This window comes from Mercenaria mercenaria, chromosome 7 (assembly GCF_021730395.1).
Source record: "Mercenaria mercenaria strain notata chromosome 7, MADL_Memer_1, whole genome shotgun sequence".
NCBI lineage: Eukaryota > Metazoa > Mollusca > Bivalvia > Venerida > Veneridae > Mercenaria > Mercenaria mercenaria.
In genome coordinates, this window is record NC_069367.1 from 32,215,587 (window position 1) to 32,235,031 (window position 19,445).

Sequence of the window (19,445 nt, forward strand, 5' to 3'; positions counted from 1 at the left end):
TCATAGGTCTCCTAAGGAGCTAAATAGGAAAATCCTCTGTTGCATATGACCTTTTTCACAGTCATTCTTGAACCAACGAGCCATTTAGAAAAAAACTGAATATGATTTCACACTTCAGTGAACAAAGCCATCAAATCTTTAGCAAAATCATCTGATTGAGGTCTAATTTATCTATTACATATATTTGGCAACTGCTCAGGTGATATATGACCTTTTTGCATTGATTTGCCATAAAATCCAAATCATTTCTGCAGTGATGGGCCAACTGCGGGAATGTGGCCTTGTTATGTTTGTACGTTTGCAGAGAATAGAATCTACATACTAATTTATCCCGTTCATTTGGCTTAACTTAACATTTTACACATCTTTTCACCAAATGCAAAATAAATTGATCTGCACTGAAGTGGGAGAATGATCAGTTACATAGCCTGGTTAAAGATTCTACATCACAGTATGCATGACTTGAACATCTTTTTGAAGTTGTTGTGAACTCTGTTAATTTCTTGGGCAGATATTTTTGTGGTTTGGGCTAAAACTACTATTTTGAGGGGATATGAAATTAATATATTTCAATGTCTTGAAAATAAAATGAACAAGAATTGTGCTTGTTCATTGGGATTCAGTTCAGTGGATTGACACAACAGTGACATCCATGAAAATTATTCTCCTGTGAATATTAAAGATTTTACATTTATTTGGTTTAATAAAACTTGTGTAGATGTGTAGATATTGATGCAACATTTCATGTACAATCTAGAGTGAGAGAAGTATTGGATTTTTACAGATGGTACTTCCTGTACATGTAGCAATTGTCTATATTGGTTTAAAGTAACTAAAAAGGAAAATATTTTAAACAAGAGTATTCATTCTCAATCTCACACTTGTATCCCTGTTGTGTGAATCTGTACAATATTTGACTTTGCTGATACTGATACTCAGTCATAAGCTGTGAAAATATTTATATTAGTCACTGTGGCCCAGTGGTTAAGGAGTCGGCCTCGGGATTGGGAGGTTTTAGATTCGATTGAAGGTTTATTGATTTTGCCTTTGCGACCAGTGTAGATCGTGATCAGCCTGCACATCCATGCAGTCTGATCAAGATCTGCACTGTTCGCCATTCAGTCTCTTTGGTAAGCACCCCTTTTAACAGTTAATGGTACTGTTCAAATTGAAAGTTGGACAAGTTCGTTATAGAAATTTAGCAGGGTAAGGGTTATAAAAAAATTGACTATATCGTTCGACGATTGATTTCAGGATCATTGACAACATGCCCGTAACTTGGTGTTACCTGGTTGAAGACGGAAATCAATATTGTTCCAGAGGATTCCCACTTGGATGTCTGGTTACTAAGCAACTGAAGAAGAAAGACAGTTGTGTGATGAGTGTAAGTAACCATGGCAACAATTCCACAATGTAATTTAGTTCATGCATCATTTCCATTACTCTTGGTGATGCTGATTTTAGTTTTATGCCATGTACCTATGTGGAATTGAGGACGAGTATTGAATTAACAAGATGTACCAAGGAAAAACAACGGCGATTATATTGAATAACAACAGCAGTGTCACAGTGATCTTTTTAACATCTTAGTGAATTAGATATAAACTACGCCACCAGATTTCATGCCCTTTCTTAAAGAAGATCTTAGCTGGAACAAAGGTTATGTCCCCTGTTAGTAAAGAGATTAGCGTTTGGCAGAAGTAATGACTTCTGATTCTTTTTTCTAGGCAAGGTTCAGTGAAGCCAATACATACTACTTCTTCAATCACGTTGATTTGACGATAATTTATCATCCTGGAGATACGGAAGAATGGGGCCGCTCAATCCTCAGTGGTGGACGAATTATTTCTGCAAAGATCGAACCAAGGAGGTCTGTTTTGGTTGTTAATTAATTATTTTTACTTATTGTTAAAACATTGCTTAGGCAGATTATATTTAAGCATTGATGGGTTGTTGCGTATAAAACGCTGGATTGCCTGAAGTCAATTGTTTTTCCCAGGTGCCTGAAATTATGTAATCCATAAAGCTGGAAAGTGTACTTGTCAGTCATAAAACGTGTCCAAACAAATCCTTCAGTCCATTTGTAGTTCGTTTAGCCAAGTGTTTTGCATGGATATTACATGTCTACTGGTCACAGAAGACTTGCAGTGTATATAATATTATATATTTGATATTTATTTGTATTTCAGTGTTGCGTATGATGAAAATGCAGAAGGGGACTTTAAGTGTAGAAACGAGAATCCAATGGGCATCAAAGGTGGCAAGTTGGAAAAGAAAACAACAGTCAGATATACCTACTCTGTTAAGTGGAAGGTAAAGGATTGTGTTACTAAATTTTGTTTGTAAATATAATGGAAATATAGGAAGGAATTGTTAAAATCATAACTGCGTGGAATTGCTTGAAAGTTGATGTTAATAGACTTTTAACTAAAAAGCATAGTGATTTTTCTCCTGCATGTTTGGTACCGATAAATAGGTCCATTCCCGTTTGAAAAATAAGTAACTGTTTTTCCCATTTCCCACCGAAAAATTCCCAAAATGAGTCTGCAAAAAAGGTAATATCACCAAACTTTTCCAGTTATGAATTGCCGAAATCAGTATTACATAATTTTTTATGTAAGAATACCAGTGTAAAATTGTAAACATAGTTTATGTTTACAGAAGGATTAGAATACCAATCTAAAAGTGTTAACTTGGTTGATTAGAATACCAGTAAAAATATGTTAACTTGGTCTATGTTTACAGGAGAACAAGGATAGCAAATGGTCCTCAAGATGGGATTACATCCTGGAGTCTATGCCTCATACCAACATTCAGTGGTTCAGGTAAGTTTGAAATGTGAAATAAGTGCTCGAGTCATCATGCGAGGAAGCTACAATAGTTGGCTTTGAAAGTAAATTGGATCTACCCAGGAGTGCTCCTTAAATAGTGCCCAGAGGGGTACGAGTCTCCTTCATCCATTACAGGTGGAAAGTCGTAATTTGATCATGTCTGTGTTAGTGACACTTGAACAAAAGCGGTGGTCTATTGGTTAATGTGTCGGCTGCTCAACCAGAAGGTTGTGGGTTCAAGCCTTAACGACAACGCTTTCTCATATGAAACCAGTACTGGTTTATCAAGGAAACAAGACTCGAGAGTGGTTCAAATAAGCTGGAAGCTTTCATTACAAGCCAGCTAAAATAAATTGGTATAAACCGAAAAAAATTAATACTGAACAAAGAATGTATTTTACTGTGAAACTGAAAAGCATACTACCTTGCCTATCTTGGATATTACGCATTTAGAGCAGATTGACGAGAACTGGTTAAGGACAGAAGCATTTCGAATTTTATTTAACCCTTACCCTGCTAAATTTCTAAAATGGACTGGTCCATCATTCAATTGGGCAACACCATTTAATATTCGAAGGGGTGTTCACTAAAAATTTACTGACTGAATAGCGAACAGTGCAGACCATGATCAGACTGCACGGATGTGCAGGCTGATCTTGGTCTGCACTGGTCGCATAGGCACTTGCTGCCAGCAGGCTAAGGGTTAAAAGGGTGCATTTTAAAAAATGTGTATGTCCATTTCTTTGAGATTTCAAAGTCATTTGACGTGTATTTGCTATTTAGAAAAAGGAAGTGACTTGGTGATATCCTGGCAGTATTTAATCACAAAAAAAACAGCAACATGTATAATAGATTGTAAAAGATGCAGAAAATTAGTACTGCGTTAGTCTTGCAGTAAAAAACTGATGTAAAGATATTTGAGGTAACTAAAATATACTAAATCATCCTAAACATATCAACTTCAGTTAAACTTTATTTATGATTTAGTGACGTTTTTTATGTGTTATGTAATTTCCAGTAGCATAATGTACATCTAGTAGCGAGCACATTTAAAATGTCGGGATAATACTTGACTTGAGAGTAAAACAGCTGCTGTACATGAGTGCAGGAAAAGAAGTAAAGTGCCTTGATAAAAGTAAAAACTTGATTGATAATAACATGTATGTCAGTTCGCTATACACACTGAACAGTAGGTATGTACATGTTTGTAACCTGGGTAACAGCTGTTTGCTGTCAGGCCAATGTAAATTACTTTGTATTTTTTCATCCTTGAACAAAAGAGACGATCCATTTGATCATTGCAAATAGCATTCTACAGCCTGTTTCAATAGGAAACAGGCATGATTTTATATAATTTACTTCTTTTTTTTTTGCTCAACAAAAATTAAAACTGCCTCATTGTGCACCCACAGATGTCTATATGGTGTTTTGGTATATTTAGTTTAGGTATATTTAACCATAGGACTTGTAATGTGTCCTTAACCTTAAGTTAACTGGTGGCAAGTGATTTTGCCTAAGCAACCGTTGCAGACCAAGATCAGCCTGCATGCTCGTGCATGCTAATCTTGATCTGCACTGTTGGCTATGCGGTCAGTAAATTTTTAGTGAACACACCTTCGAATAAAAAATGGTACTGCCCAAAATTGAATGATAGACCAATGCATTAGACCTTCAGCAGGGTAAAGATTAAGACAGGTCTCTGTGAATGGTACATTTTCAGATTGGAAATTGAAATCAGGGATGTCATGCTGCAGTGGAGACTTGACGATATTTAGAGGTTTCACAGAGGTACTTCCATGGGTACCTGGTAACATTTTATCATTTTCTCCTTTCAGTATAATGAATTCTCTCGTGATTGTGTTGTTCCTGTCTGGTATGGTAGCTATGATCATGTTAAGGACACTTCACAAAGACATTGCCAGATACAACCAGATTGATAACTCCGTAAGTACTAAATCAGTCATGGATATAAACTGCATTTCAAATAAATTTCGATTGTTATTTGAGTGTTACATGAAACTACTGTTCAAAGTTTTAATGAGATAAAATCTTGATAATAATCTTAAATCTTAATTTGAGATAAATCTATTGAATCAGAAATTGCCTAGAAGTACCTCATAATATGGAACAGCAAATTTGAAGTATCGTTGTAGTAAATGTTCTAGCAAAGAAAAATAAGAAGAAAATGTAATTGAAACACACGTGTAAACAAGTTTGAAGGGTTTTCATTTATCATTTGCTCTTGAATGAAATGAGTCTCTTTTAAACAGTTTTAAGAACAGAAAATTAACGTAAAAATGATAACTGCAGTATCAAGACCAAAATATGGTGAAATTTAATCCAAGCTTTTTATAAAACGTAAATTTTACTTTTAATGGTAATCACAATTTTCACAAGGAATGACTGTAAACTCAAATTCGTAAAATTTAATACCTCTGGAATATTACTGGCTCTAAAGGGTGAATTCTCATTTACATAATATAACTTCTGAAAGATGTTGAGATAATTTCGATTTCCAAGCAGAAATCAAAAAAGGTTTCTTTATCTTTAAGAAGAAAAAGTGTATGTACAGTATGTTATTCCTAGCTTCTTTCTGTGCTATGTTTTACATAATACTGTTGCAGTCAAACGTTGTTTGCTAAAACTCGGTTCGAAAACCATCCTTCTTTAGATCTCATATGCAGGTCCTGGCAAAGTCCCTATGTAATCAATATTGCTTTAAACTGCCGATAATTTTTCAAGCATAGAAAGTTCAACACTATTTGAAATAAATGATGTATTGTTTATCTTTGCAGGAAGATGCTCAGGAAGAATTTGGCTGGAAGTTGGTGCACGGAGACGCATTCCGGCCCCCACGACGTGGAATGTTGCTCTCCGTCTTTAATGGCTGTGGTGTACAAATGTTTTTCATGACTTTAATTACTTTAAGTAAGTGGTCTAGTACTGAATTAAGATCATTATTTAAGACACCTCACACATCAATGTTGGTTCTTAAGTTGGTGACATAGTCAGACAGTAACAACTAGATTTTTGTAGCTTTTTAATAGAAAACATAGTTCTGACTTCTGTCCCTCATTAATGTGGGTTCGAGCCTCACTCTGGTCGTTGAATTCTTCATGTGAGGAAGCCATCCAGTTGGCTTACGGAATGTCGTTGATTCTACCCAGGTGTTGGCTCGTTTTGAAATATTGCACAGAGGGACATCTGGGGTCTTCTTCCACCATCAAATCTGGAAAGTCGCCATATGACCTATAATTGTGTTGGTGCAACGTTAAACCCAACAAATAAATGAATAAATAGTTCTGAATTGGTCTCTTGTTGTAATAATATTTTATGAGGTCATTACATATCGCCTTATACTTTATTACTATATTTCAGTATTTGCCTGCCTCGGATTTTTATCACCAGCCAATAGAGGAGCGTTGATGACTTGTGCCTTGGTATTATATGTTTGTCTGGGAACTCCTGCAGGATATGTTTCGGCAAGATTGTACAAAAGTAAGTTTGAAGTATTCCCATTAAATAAGATTTTCATGAAATAGCTACTGATTCAGAACTTGTTTATGTAAATCGTGCAGTAGTGGTGCAGTGTCAGCCTCACATGCAGGTAGTTAGGGATCTGACTCTTGGTAGGGACATACCAAAGATTTTATAGAAGTTGCACTAAAATTTTGGGCATTGTATTCACTTTTGCAAGTAGACGTTGTTGAAAGTATGCTTAATCTCAAACACATGCATACACTTCATGAAAATGCAAGTACTAAGCAAATCTAGTGTGAAACAAAAAATTCAGAATGCTAAATTCAGAATTTTTCATTTGAGCTGCACCATGAGAAAACCGACATAGTGCATTCGCGGCCAGCATGGATCCAGACCAGCCTGCTCATACGCGCAGTCTGGTCTGGTCAGGATCCATACTGTTCGCTTTCAAAGCCTATTGCAATTAGAGAAACCGTTAGCAAACAGCATGGATCCTGACCAGACTGCGTGGATGCGCAGGCTGGTCTGGATCCATGCTGGTCGCATATGCACTATGTTGGTTTTCTCATGGTGCGACTCATTTATAGTTTTGGGACAGTTGTACTGTAAGAAGTATGCAAGACACAGTATTTTCATATTTTTTTTTTTTGTTCTTCAGCTTTTGGAGGAGAAAAATGGAAGTCAAATGTTATTCTAACTGCCTTTTTGTGTCCAGGGTGAGTAACAGCTTTTGTTATAACTGTTTGGTTCATGCTCTCAATTATAATAGCATATGTGTGTGGTTCTTTATTGGCAAGAAAATACTGCATAATGGTGTAAAAGGCATTTCAGAATATTGATTAAAGGGCCATTGGCTTCATATATAATGTCATGAACATTTAATGAAATTCTGGTTGTTATGACACCTCGAAACTTACGTCTTGAAAATGGAATACATTTATCTGGTTTAATACCACGTTTATGTTTTGTTGACCATTGCATTCTGCTACAGGTGGTTAGTAGAGTTTTTGATAAATGAAATCATTTATTTGTTTCACATATATTACCAATTTTTTGGGCAAAATCACAATTTTGTGGGGATGTGAAATAGTGGACTTGAAATTTCAAATGTGAAAAAAGTAAGAAATTTATTTGTTTTGGAGTCAACTGTTTGGGGAGTTAACCATACAAATCATTGATATTCCATAATATTTATCAGAATAGCAGTTGGACCACTTGATACTGTAAAAGAGTTAAAATTTCGCAACTTTGAAATCTTGAGTACGTTCGCGAGGTTTAATATTCGCAAAATTGTAAAAATGGTAGCCTGCTTGAATTAGAATTATACTAATGGTGAATATTTACGCAAGGATTAATTTTTTTGTAAGATGTAGGGCCTGGCGAATATAGCAAAATTTAAACCCTCGCAAAAATTTCTGCGTTTATACAGTATACATATAAGAAAATAAGAGAGATAAATTTACCATTTCAGGATTGTGTTTGCCCTATTCTTCATACTGAATCTTGTCCTGTGGATTGAGGGATCCAGTGCGGCTATTCCATTCACCACGCTGCTGGCTCTGCTTGCGCTCTGGTTCGGTATTTCCGTTCCACTGACATTTGTTGGAGCTTACTTTGGTTTCAAGAAAAGGGTAATTATTTTTTGTGTGGTGGATTATATTATTATACCTTGGTCAAGACTGACTGATTTGGTTGGGGGGATATAAAGACTAAAGTACAGTCTGAAACTAGCTAAGTATAAATTTATGGTTTTGATGAATATTGTAAGTCAACAGGCTTAAGATATAGTTGAAGAGATTACAGCCAGAGGGTCTTATTACATATAAATAAAGAAGGCACTTACTTCCTTCTGACTTTAACCGCTCAAGTTGTATAGCTTTAATCAGTTTTCTTCATCGTTGAAATAACCCTCTCAATATTGGGATGGGGGCGTATATATTTACTCTTGCCTATCGTAATATCTTGAGAATGAGTTTAATTTGAATTTTCGGTTGAATCGGTTCAATCTATTCTGTTGTGTATTGTATAAGGGAAAGAACTTTTGAAGGTGTCAGAAGTATTTAGTTTTTGCTTTTGTTGTCTTGCCTATTCACTATATACAATTCAGATACTGCAAAACCATAATAATACACGAGACCCTGGTAGTAATATATAATTACGGGTAGTAGGCTGCAGTGGGCGAATGCCCATTTAAACAACATGTTCGTGAATGCAGTGGATAATCAGACGCGAAGAAACCACAATGTCAAACCCTTATCGCATTTATTGTTTTATTGCAAATTTAAACATACTTGCACTATTGTTAGATAAATTACTTTACTTGGCCACTCATGACCACCTGAAATATCTTTGTAGGGGACAGTTAAGACGAATATGCTTAATTGAACCTCTGCAAAGGATTCTAACGAAGGCATTGTGATACCTGTACTGTAGTGATATATATGTTTGTGCACATTCTGGTTATCTGTATGTGTTACTGTTTTAATCAGTTATCAACACTGAGTACTAGTAATTATTAAAATAGTGTGCCTTTATTTTCAGGAGGTAAAACATTAAGACTTTATATGTGTCTGTCTAAAACTCGTCTATAAGACAACAGCAATACATATATGAATGGGCCTACTTCGATTGTCCGACTTTCGACCATGGTTGCTGTTGAAGAATTTGGCATTCTTCTGTGTATTAGTAGTCAGCTAATGAAGTTCATCGATACAAATTACTGGTTCTTATACCGCTTTTCACACAAATTAAGAACAGGAACAAGCGAGATATGAGTCTGGCTACGACTTAGGGCTGTGTTGAACCCAGGTTAATCAACACATCAGCACACTATCTTCTACATGTAAACACACTCACACATTCCTACATGTCGACACACACACATTTCTATTGCTTCAACTGTCAGCCAGCTTAACTATGCTCGTGCCAATCGAAGTAGGCCGCAGAGTTAGAGGACGGACACATACAGATAACTATTTTTTACATTTCTGAAATTTATAGTGAGAAAGTTATCACAACTTGTAACTTTTAATATTTTTTGGTAAAATATAGATCTCAAACTAATCTGACCTTGATTAAAGCATCTGCCATGTTAAAGAATGTTTATAACTAAATGTTTTTAAAATGTTGAGAATAGTCGAAGGGTGAGATTGAAGAGAAGAGATACAATTATAAATTTACATTTGCCAGATCATTTCTGTGGAAAAAAAGGGTTCATTTTGTAGAAACAGCATTGTTTAAATTTTGTTTAATTCGTGGAATTACCAGTTTTGTATGATGGTCAAACCGTCTATAATATCAGTATTTTTATTTGTCAGAGGGGTTTAATTATATTGCTCACCTTCGATGACTTTATCTTGTCTTGAGTGGAATGAAGAGGTATCTGTTTTCGTTATTTTCAGCCTATTGAGCACCCAGTGAGAACCAATCAGATCCCAAGACAGATTCCAGATCAAACAATCTACACAAAACCATTGCCTGGCATCGTCATGGGTGGAGTGCTTCCATTTGGATGCATCTTCATTCAACTTTTCTTCATCTTAAATAGTATTTGGTAAGTAATGCTTTCAGGAGATCCATGTGTGAGAATAAAATGAGATCTAACTTCCAACTAAATAAGGCTCATGAAGTTAGCTTAATCGGAAAGTTTTTGTTATCTTTTAACCAAAGACTGTTTGCGTCATCAGTCAGTCTTGAGTAAGCTTTAGGAAGAAAGTCCTGCAGAACTGTTTGGTGAAATGACTGATTTCTGAAAAAGTAAGTCATCTGTCTTAATCAATGGCTAGCTTATAGGATTGTCTTTAGGAATTAGCTGGGGAAAAAAGCTAAAGTGCATCATATGTTTAGTTGGATATGGAAAAGATACTAAGTAGGCGACGTTTGAAAAACTGCAGTTAAATAGCACCTTTCTGATTGTGTTTGCTGAAATTACATTGCTTTAGTATGAATTAAATTAAGAAATGATTATAAATGTTGCAAGAGGAGTTCAAAATCCCAAAAACTTTAACAAAAATATATGGAAAATATCTCTTTATATAGTGGACTAGTAATAGCTTGTGTCAATTTTTGTGCGATTTCATATTTTTTTGTGTTATTTTGCCATTCTTTAGTTGTAAAGGTAGCTCATCCAAGCAGTGGTTTAGGTGACAACTTGAAATTGTAGAGATCACATACGGAGAAAAACAGAATCAACTGGAAAATACCATTTGACTTAATGGATCCGTTACCTTGAGGCTATTTGTTCATCTTTTGCCCCCCCCCCCCCCCCCCCCCAATACCCCCAAATCATTTCTCATATATTTTATCTTTTGTTACAGGTCGGCACAGACTTACTACATGTTTGGATTTTTGTTCCTTGTCTTCGTTATACTCATTATTACATGTTCTGAAGCAACAATCCTTCTATGCTACTTCCACTTGTGTGCAGAGGTAAGTTTTACATCCTAGTTAATTATATCATTGTTAGTTACATCTTATGATAAATTTTTCTCAAGGAAATTTTCTTTGTACATGATGTAGCTTACTGTTACAGATTAAACCTTTTTTTTTTAGGCGTGATGATAATTTAACGATTAAGATAAACATTTTAAATAACTGTAGTGCTTTCAGACTTCTTAAATTTTTTTAACCCTTACGCTGGACACGAATGATTCTGCTTTGCAACCAGTGTAGATCATGATCTGCACTGTTCGCCATTCAGTCAGTATCTTCCTGGTAAGCACCCCTTTTAACATGTAATGGTACTGTCCAAACTGAAAGATGGATAAGTTTATTATGGAAATTTAGCAGGGTAAGGGTTAAGGAAATTCAAAGTAAGCAATTCTGTTTTGATACTTCAGGTTAAAAAGTTTTAATTGTTATGTATGCGGAGTAGGTTATTAAAAAGGCTAGAATAAGTACTGTGGCTGCTGTAAAACATTGAAATAATAAGTTTCCTGTTGGAATATTTGTTTTAAAATTTGTTTAAACTTAGACTAAACAAGTTATTCTTACAATTTCAGGACTATCACTGGTGGTGGCGATCATTTTTGACGAGCGGGTTCACTGCTGTGTATTTCTTCATCTACTCTATCCATTACTATGTGTCTAAACTGGAGCTACAGGGAGGAGCGAGTACATTCCTATACTTCGGATACATGCTCATTGTTGTATTCCTTTTCTTCTTGTTGACTGGTAAGTTTTTTAAAACATGGTCACGTCGTGTCTGATTACCTATCTTTGTTACCTAGTTTCTGCTGAGTGAGTCGGGTATCATTAAATTAATGCTGTAATAAATATGCTGCGATGTAATAGACATGCTGTGACTGACAAGAAATGTGACTTTGGGCAATCATGTTAAAAGATTAATAGTCCTTAAGACAGAGGTTGGAAGGATATTGCCTGTATACCTGATTACTAGGGTATTAAAAACAACATAGTTACCCTCTAAAAAAAATGTTCGTAAGAAAAGTCTTTGTTGCTAGAAATGTTGTTAAGTAAAGCAGTACAAAGCTTTAGAAACATCCCTTGCAAACTTTGTAAAATTACTTTGTCAGGAATTGTCAAATTGCATCTCTTTCAGCAAAAGAATGTGAATTTGAAATAGTTCTGTTGTAAAAATATGTGCATAATAATTTAAGGTTCAAGTGGAAAATTGTATCATATTTATCTAAACTTCTTCACCAAATTTCTCTTAAATAGTCAGCTTGAGGGTCAAGCCTTAAAGTAATGCAAGTATACTTTCTCACTTGGTGGATTTTATACATGCCATCGTAATACCACAATTTTCAGAATGTCATAAAACTTGAGTTTATAAGAGACCAGTCTGATAACAAAAGCTTCTGATTGGTTGGTCCTAAGCTTCATTTTGAAATTGACCAATGGCAAGTTTTCATATATGGATTGGTTTTAATTTCAGCTTTGTATCCCCAGGCAATGATCTCTAAATTTATTTTATTTTTAGGCCTCAAACTAATCGAATTTTGTTTTATTTCAGGATCAATTGGTTTCTTTGCCTGTTTCTGGTTTGTGACCAAGATCTACAGTGTTGTAAAGGTCGACTAAAGGTCAAGGTCACAGCTCAACAAGGATAGGACGTTAAATAGATGAAGGGGGTCAAGAAATTTGGGGAATATTAGCTTGGGTGAATAAACGTGCATTTTTTATATGACTGATTTTACTGACAAGAAATTAATAATGAAAAAAAAAAACATTTCAGGAAAATAAAAAGATAGAAATTAAGTTAATACATTAAATTCCTTGTTATGACAAAAATGAAAACTGCACAAGTATTCAAGGAAACAATGATTTTGAATGCCTATTATATTGAAGAAAAAGAAGTGTTTAAAATCTTCCTTTGTTTTTATTTATTTGATTGAATTTATTTTTAATTTATTGCAAGCTGTGCTACACATTAGTTGAACTAAGGTTAATCAACACCATTTATCGTGACATGGTCTTTAGAATTTGACTTTATATCGTATTAAGTTGACACATTTGTTTCGGTCAGAATGCAGTGATCACCCGATATTTGGGCATGTGAAATGGTATATCATATTTATATATCATTGTTTTAGTGGTGTGATATTTTATATTGTCATTCATATTCTTGTTTAGAAAATGGCTTAATTGTGCTGACTTGCTGCGAAAATCCATTCATTTTTTTTTATAATTTGAGGAAAATAGAAAAAAAGAGAGAGCCTTAGAATGGATACATTGAGTTGTTTTAATCAGATTGTAGATTCGTTTTATACAGTGATTCTGTTGTGCGAGTTTCTGTTTTAGTAATAATTGTTTTAGCAATTATTACGGATGACCTAAGTTAGGTTGCATGTATGAGAGCTAAATATAGCAAAGTAGCTCTTTGAATTTACTTAAATATTCATGGCAAATGAGAGGTTAGGATGTCGAGGTGCTTATGTGTAGACATATGTGAAGAACATACCTTTTGTAAACAGTATCTGCAGCAAAAAAATACTAGACATTTTGTAAAAAGAGTTGCACAATGTAAATCTGCCAATTTTAAACTTCCGATTAGTTTTCATTGTGTTTGATTAAAATTACATGTACATTAAAATCAAAGTTTTGTATATTGACATGTCATAAAAAAAAATGAAATCCTACATATATGCATACTTATTCTAGTATGCAATCTTTAACCTCTCATTTTTTTCCCTGATATATGACAAAGAGTAAAGATAATGTTAGATCTTTTGATTATTATCAAGTGAATGATTGTATTCTTATGCCATTCTTTGGCTGTTCCTTTTTTTCTTTTTCCTGAAATTGAATTTTCACCTTGTTCAAAAAGTGTGAATTTGTTTGTGATATCCTGTATATATATATATATAAGATCGTAGATGATGTACATATTCTGTCATTATGAATTGAGTGTAATTTACTTACATATAAAAAAAATGTCACATAATGTATTGTAAATTTAAATAATGAAAAAAATCGCAGTTAGAATGTTGGGGTTGTTTTTAGTCCAATGGAAAAAATGTTTTTGATTATGCGAAGTTTTTACAAAACAAAAACAAAAAAATTACAAAAGTTTGCTCGTCAGAATTAGTTTGTCTTGTTCTGCAGCGAAGTATTTGACTTTGTCAGCAGAGAGAATGAAAAGCAATTTCGATAAATGAGCCGCGCCATGAGAAAACCAGCATAGTGGCTTTGCGACCAGAATGGATCTAGACCAGCCTGCGCATCCGCGCAGTCTGGTCAGGATCCATGCTGTTCGCTAAAGGTTTCTTTAATTGCAATTGGCTTTGAAAGTGAACAGCATGGATCCTGACAAGACTGCGCGGATGCGCAGGCTGGTCTGGATCCATGCTGGTCGCAAACCCACTATGTTGGTTTTCTCATGGTGCGGCTCAAATGTTTTATGTGTTTACATGAGGAGATTTTTCATGTGCAATGTGACAAGCTGTTTACTGAAATATTACAATTGTCATTGATTAAATTCCTGTAGAAACTACATTTACAACACGTTGTGGGAATTTAATTGAAAGAAACAAATTGTACAGAGATTGAAAGTCAGAAATCAGAATAGAATAGAAATTGTAGTCATATTAGTGAATTACTACTTTTGCCTTTTCATATAACAATACTAATTCATTTTAACCATTTTATATTCTCTTTTTAAAAGGGCATTTAAAGTGCTTAAATGCAAAGCGAAACTCAATGAATCTGCCATTAAGGTAGTTCTGCACGTTTGATAAACCGGAAGTAATGGCGTAACGTCATTTATCCGGAAAACGTAAAATAAAACCTGGACTTGGCATACAGAAATGAAAATCAGTTTATGAATTAATGGCAATTTGTGAGTAAATTTATTATAGTGGCACTGTTTCTATCTTTTTAAAGATAAAATTTGATATTAAAACATCTGACATGTTAGATAATTCAAAATAATGTCTTAAAATTAGCTTGAAATGGGTAGTTTTCTTTAATTGTGGTCAGATATCTCAAAAACAAGCACGTGGGCATTTTCATCACATTATAGGCTATATGTTTATTTATGACTGTGAGAAATTTGCATTAAAATCTACATTGTAGAAAAATTTCTATTCGCGAAAATGTTATGCAAGTTGTGATTTTCCCATAGGTCCTATTATGAAAAATTTCATTTGGTCCAAATTTTTCAAATCAGTCTAGCAAAAAATCGAGCTCTCAACCCTATCTTGTATTTGCTGAATTTTCTAAGTATATTCCCAAGATCTGAAAAATCAAGACTTTAATGAAATTCTACATTTTAGAAAAATGTTCGATCCGAGTGTGCAGAACTACCTTAAGATGCCTGTTTCTGTTGTTACATTTTGACATTAGAGAGGTTGGTTTTTCAAGACTTATTAATCTGCACATGTATATAGTATAACTAGGAAATGTTCAGTTGAATGATTTTATTGCTTCACGTAAATATCACATTGAAAATGCGGATTTAGATGTTAGAAGTAGCTAATGAAAGTGCAGTGAAAATTGTTCTAAATAGTAACATTTAAGGAGCTTTTTAAAGATAAAGAACAAAAGCCTCGAGTAAGTGAACTTCTACTAAATCCCAGCCTCTTAACTAACGGCGTTACACTCGCAGTTATTGTATGCATAAATTATGCATTACTTTCGTAAGTTTACAGTATTTTTATTGAGATAATGTCGTTCTTTTTATTGCATTGCCACAGAAACAAAGTGTGAATGTTGTTTTCTTTGTTCTTTGTTGATAAAAAATTAAGTATAGAATCTCTTGTGAAAAATGTTAGATATGTTATTACTACTAATTTTATTAGAAATTGTAAATATGTAGCAAAATGTTGGAAACATGGATTTTACTCAAAACATGTAACTGACGTTTTTGTTACTGTTTTACAAATGGTGGGATATTATGTCTTTGGTTTCTTTTTAGCTCGACTATTTGAAGAATAGTCTAGCTATACTACTCACCCTGGCGTCGGCCTCGCCGTCACACCTTGGTTAAGTTTTTGCATGCAAGTACATACAGCTATCATTTAAAGGCATATAGCTTTGAAACTTATTTATTCTTTTTCTAGGTCAATTACCAACCTCACTGGGTCAAGTTCCATAACTCTAACATGTATTTTGAGCAAATTATGCCCCCTTTTGGACTTGTTAAAGTTTTACATGCAAGTTACTATCTCCAAAACTAATGCAGATATTGAATTGAAACTTCACATGTGTCTTCGGGGTTATAAAACTAGTTGATAGCATCAAGTCCCATAACTCTGACCTTCATTTTGGCCAAATTATGCCCCCTTTTGGACTTAGAAAATCTGGTTAAAGTTTTGCGTGCAAGTACATACAGCTATTACTAAAAGGCATATAGATTTGAAACTTATTTTTTTCTTTTTCTAGATCAATTACCTACCTCACTGGGTCAAGTCCCATAACTCTGACATGTATTTTGGGCAAATTATGCCCCCTTTTGGACTTAGAAAATCCTGGTTAAAGTTTTACATGCAAGTTACTATCTCCAAAACTACTACAGATATTAAATTGAAACTTCACATGTGTCTTCGGGGTTATAAAACTAGTTGATAGAATCAAGTCCCATAACTCTGACATGTATTTTGGGCAAATTATGCCCCCTTTTGGACTTAGGAAATCCTGGTTAAAGTTTTGCGTGCAAGTACATACAGCTATTACCAAAAGGCATATAGCTATGAAACTTATTTATTCTTTTTCTAGGTCAATTACCAACCTCACTTTGTCAGGTTCCATAACTCTTAACATGTATTTTGAGCAAATTATTTGGACTTAGAAAATTCTGGTTAAAGCTTTACATGCCAGTTACTATCCCTAAAACTACTGCAGATATTGAATTGAAACTTAACATGTTTCTTCGGGGTTATAAAACTAGTTGATAGCATCAAGTCCCATAACTCTGATATGCATTTTGGTCAAATTATGTCCCCTTTCGAACTTAAAACTCTTTCGATATTTAACATTTTGGGTAATAATTTCCTGCTTCTGTGACAATATTTCGAATAGTCGAGCTTGGCTGTCTTATGGACAGCTCTTGTTATTGTAAATGTAGCTGTTTTTGCACTTGTGTAAATGCTGCACAATGTATTTGAAGAATGAAAGGATTTTGAAATATCAACTGCTGCATTAAATCTGTTGCAGCTTCACAGCAACAGTTATCTGTTTTACTTAAAAACACTTTTAACATTTAATCATTTTGACAGTTGCAAACTTTTCGAGAATGTTGTGAATTTTTACTTCTGGTCTTGATAAAATTGTTTTCTTTTGGATACCATGACAGATCATGACGGTGCAAGGTTGATCAAACTGACAAAAAAAAGCACAAATATTTTAGATCTTTGGAGTTAAATAATTTAAACAATACTGAAAAGCCAAGTTAAATCCGATAACTTAACCATTAACCTGCTGGCAGCATGTGTTTCTGCCTTTGCGACCAGTGCAGACTAAGATCAGCCTGCACATCTTTGCAGGCTAATCATGGTCTGCACTGTTCGCTATTCAGTCAGTAAATTTTCAGTGAACATGCCTCTGAATAATAAATGGTATTGCCCAAGTTGAATGATGGACCGGTCCGTTTTAGAAATTCAGTAGACTAAAGGTTAAAGCCTTCCTCAGTAATCTGGTAAAACAAAAGAGCCCTTGTAAGGTTTTTCATTAGAACTTCAGACTTTTCGGGTAATGCTTAAATCCATGTTTTATTTTAACATGCAGGGTATGTTTGTATTACGCAATATCCACTATTACCTATTTAGTATAATACACTAAACGTTGAAGTAATACTAACATTGAATGTGTCAAGTAGTGTTCTATACTTAACATAAAAGTTTTGAGTTTAATACTTAACGTTTGAAAATTTGTTTTTATTTATTGAGTGCATACGCTATAATGTGAATGAAGATGTGTATTTTGAATGTGTTATATCTTAATATATTTGATTTATCTATGACAAGTGTTTGTACATATTGAGGTATAAGATACTATATTTGTTATGAAGATTTTCTTATTAGTTACAATTATTCTGTAAAATGTGGAAAAAAATGTGTATCAGGGCTTCGTATCATGTCATTAATTCATAGTAATTGCTGATAAAACTTGTTCCACATTAGGTGTTTTAGAAATATTATGCAGTTCAAATAGTCTGTTCCAGCATAATTTAATTGTACATATTTCAGCAAAGTTGTAAAGTTAGAGGACAAGCTTTTTAACTTCCTTTGTTTTCAAATAATTTAATGTAGCATTATGTGAAATGAGACAAACTACAGAATATTTCTTGGTATTCAAAATCACCAGTAGGCAGTTGATTAGGACATACATAGTAGAGAACATTCATGTAGAATTGCCTTTAAAAACATTTATGTTGAATTGTCTATGAGAACAGACACGTAGAACTGTCTGTGAGAACATACATGTAGAACTATCTGTGAGAACATACATGTAGAACTGTCTTTGAGAACATTCATGTTGAATTGTCAGTGAGAACATACATGTAGAATTGGCCTTGAACATACATATAGAACTGTCGATGAGATCATATATAGAACTGTCTGTGAGAACATACTTGTAGAACTGTCTGAGAACATACATATAGAACTGTCAGTGAGAACATACATGTAGAATTGTCCTTGAACATACATATAGAACTGTCGATGAGATCATATATAGAACTGTCTGTGAGAACATACATTTTGAATTGTCTATGATTGTGATCTTGATCTACAACCCTGTATGTGGTAAACTGAAATAAATATTTCAGATTTAAATAGATGGTATATCGTTTGTTCTTTGTTCCTGAATTAACCATTTATAAACATGTAATGATTTTCACTATGTGGGAGACTTCTTACCACCTGACAGTCTGTCCATCAGTTACTTAAAGTGTGATCGACAGTCTTTCCATAAATTACATATAAGTGGTATCGACAGTCTGCCATCAATTACCTAAAGTGGGATCCAGCGATAACTTGAATATGTGGAGTTACAGTACTGTGGAGAATGTGTATATATTTTTAGCTCGTCTCAACTAGAGGTTCAGAATGAACTATTGTGACAGGCCTGTGTCCATTCTCTGGCATTAGCTTTTCGTCTTTAAACAATTCCTCATGAACCTTGTTGGATCAATACCAAACGTCTGTAGCATCAACTTGTTCAAAAGGTTCCACCTGGCTGATTTTAGGGGGTCGCCAGAGCTAAAAAAGGAAAAATCTTTAAACGAATTCTTGTGAACTGCTTGATAGATCATCACCAAACTTGTATGTAGATCTCTTTGTGGCCGTTCTGTATCTCCTAAACCCCTTGAACGATTTTCAAGGAACTTTGGTCAAATGATCACCTCATCAAGACGGCGAGGCAGCCATGTCGACTCGATGTCAATGCTAAAGGTTTTAACCTTCCATTTTGTCTGCTCTGTATCTCCTAAACCCCTTGAAGGATTTTCATGAAGCTTTGGTCAAATGATCACCTCATCAAGACTATGTGCAGAACTCGTGCGTCAGCCATGTCAACTCGAGGTCAAGGGCATATGTCCGAGACTTCCATTTTCTGTCCGCTCTGTATCTCCTAAACCCATTTAAGGATTTTCAAATTCATTGATGCATACATGAACTATGAAATATACTTAACAACATCAATGCTTCAACCAATACCATCAACACTTCACTATCC

At 34.4% G+C, this 19,445-nt stretch overlaps 1 protein-coding gene across 1 annotated transcript in view; it reads left to right on the forward strand.

Annotated features, from left to right (window-relative positions):
- LOC123554595 (transmembrane 9 superfamily member 2-like) overlaps nucleotides 1-18,548 on the forward strand; it is a 30,006-nt gene extending 11,458 nt beyond the window's left edge. Inside the window, exons 5-17 of the mRNA XM_045344845.2 lie at nucleotides 1,255-1,384; nucleotides 1,728-1,870; nucleotides 2,190-2,313; nucleotides 2,746-2,825; nucleotides 4,667-4,775; nucleotides 5,627-5,759; nucleotides 6,210-6,329; nucleotides 6,970-7,027; nucleotides 7,783-7,942; nucleotides 9,713-9,864; nucleotides 10,628-10,739; nucleotides 11,312-11,483; nucleotides 12,286-18,548. Of these exons, the coding sequence (XP_045200780.1) occupies nucleotides 1,255-1,384; nucleotides 1,728-1,870; nucleotides 2,190-2,313; nucleotides 2,746-2,825; nucleotides 4,667-4,775; nucleotides 5,627-5,759; nucleotides 6,210-6,329; nucleotides 6,970-7,027; nucleotides 7,783-7,942; nucleotides 9,713-9,864; nucleotides 10,628-10,739; nucleotides 11,312-11,483; nucleotides 12,286-12,353 (1,561 nt within the window). The 3' untranslated portion in view covers nucleotides 12,354-18,548. The remainder of the gene's footprint in view (nucleotides 1-1,254; nucleotides 1,385-1,727; nucleotides 1,871-2,189; nucleotides 2,314-2,745; nucleotides 2,826-4,666; nucleotides 4,776-5,626; nucleotides 5,760-6,209; nucleotides 6,330-6,969; nucleotides 7,028-7,782; nucleotides 7,943-9,712; nucleotides 9,865-10,627; nucleotides 10,740-11,311; nucleotides 11,484-12,285) is intronic.
- Nucleotides 18,549-19,445: the final 897 nt, after the last annotated feature.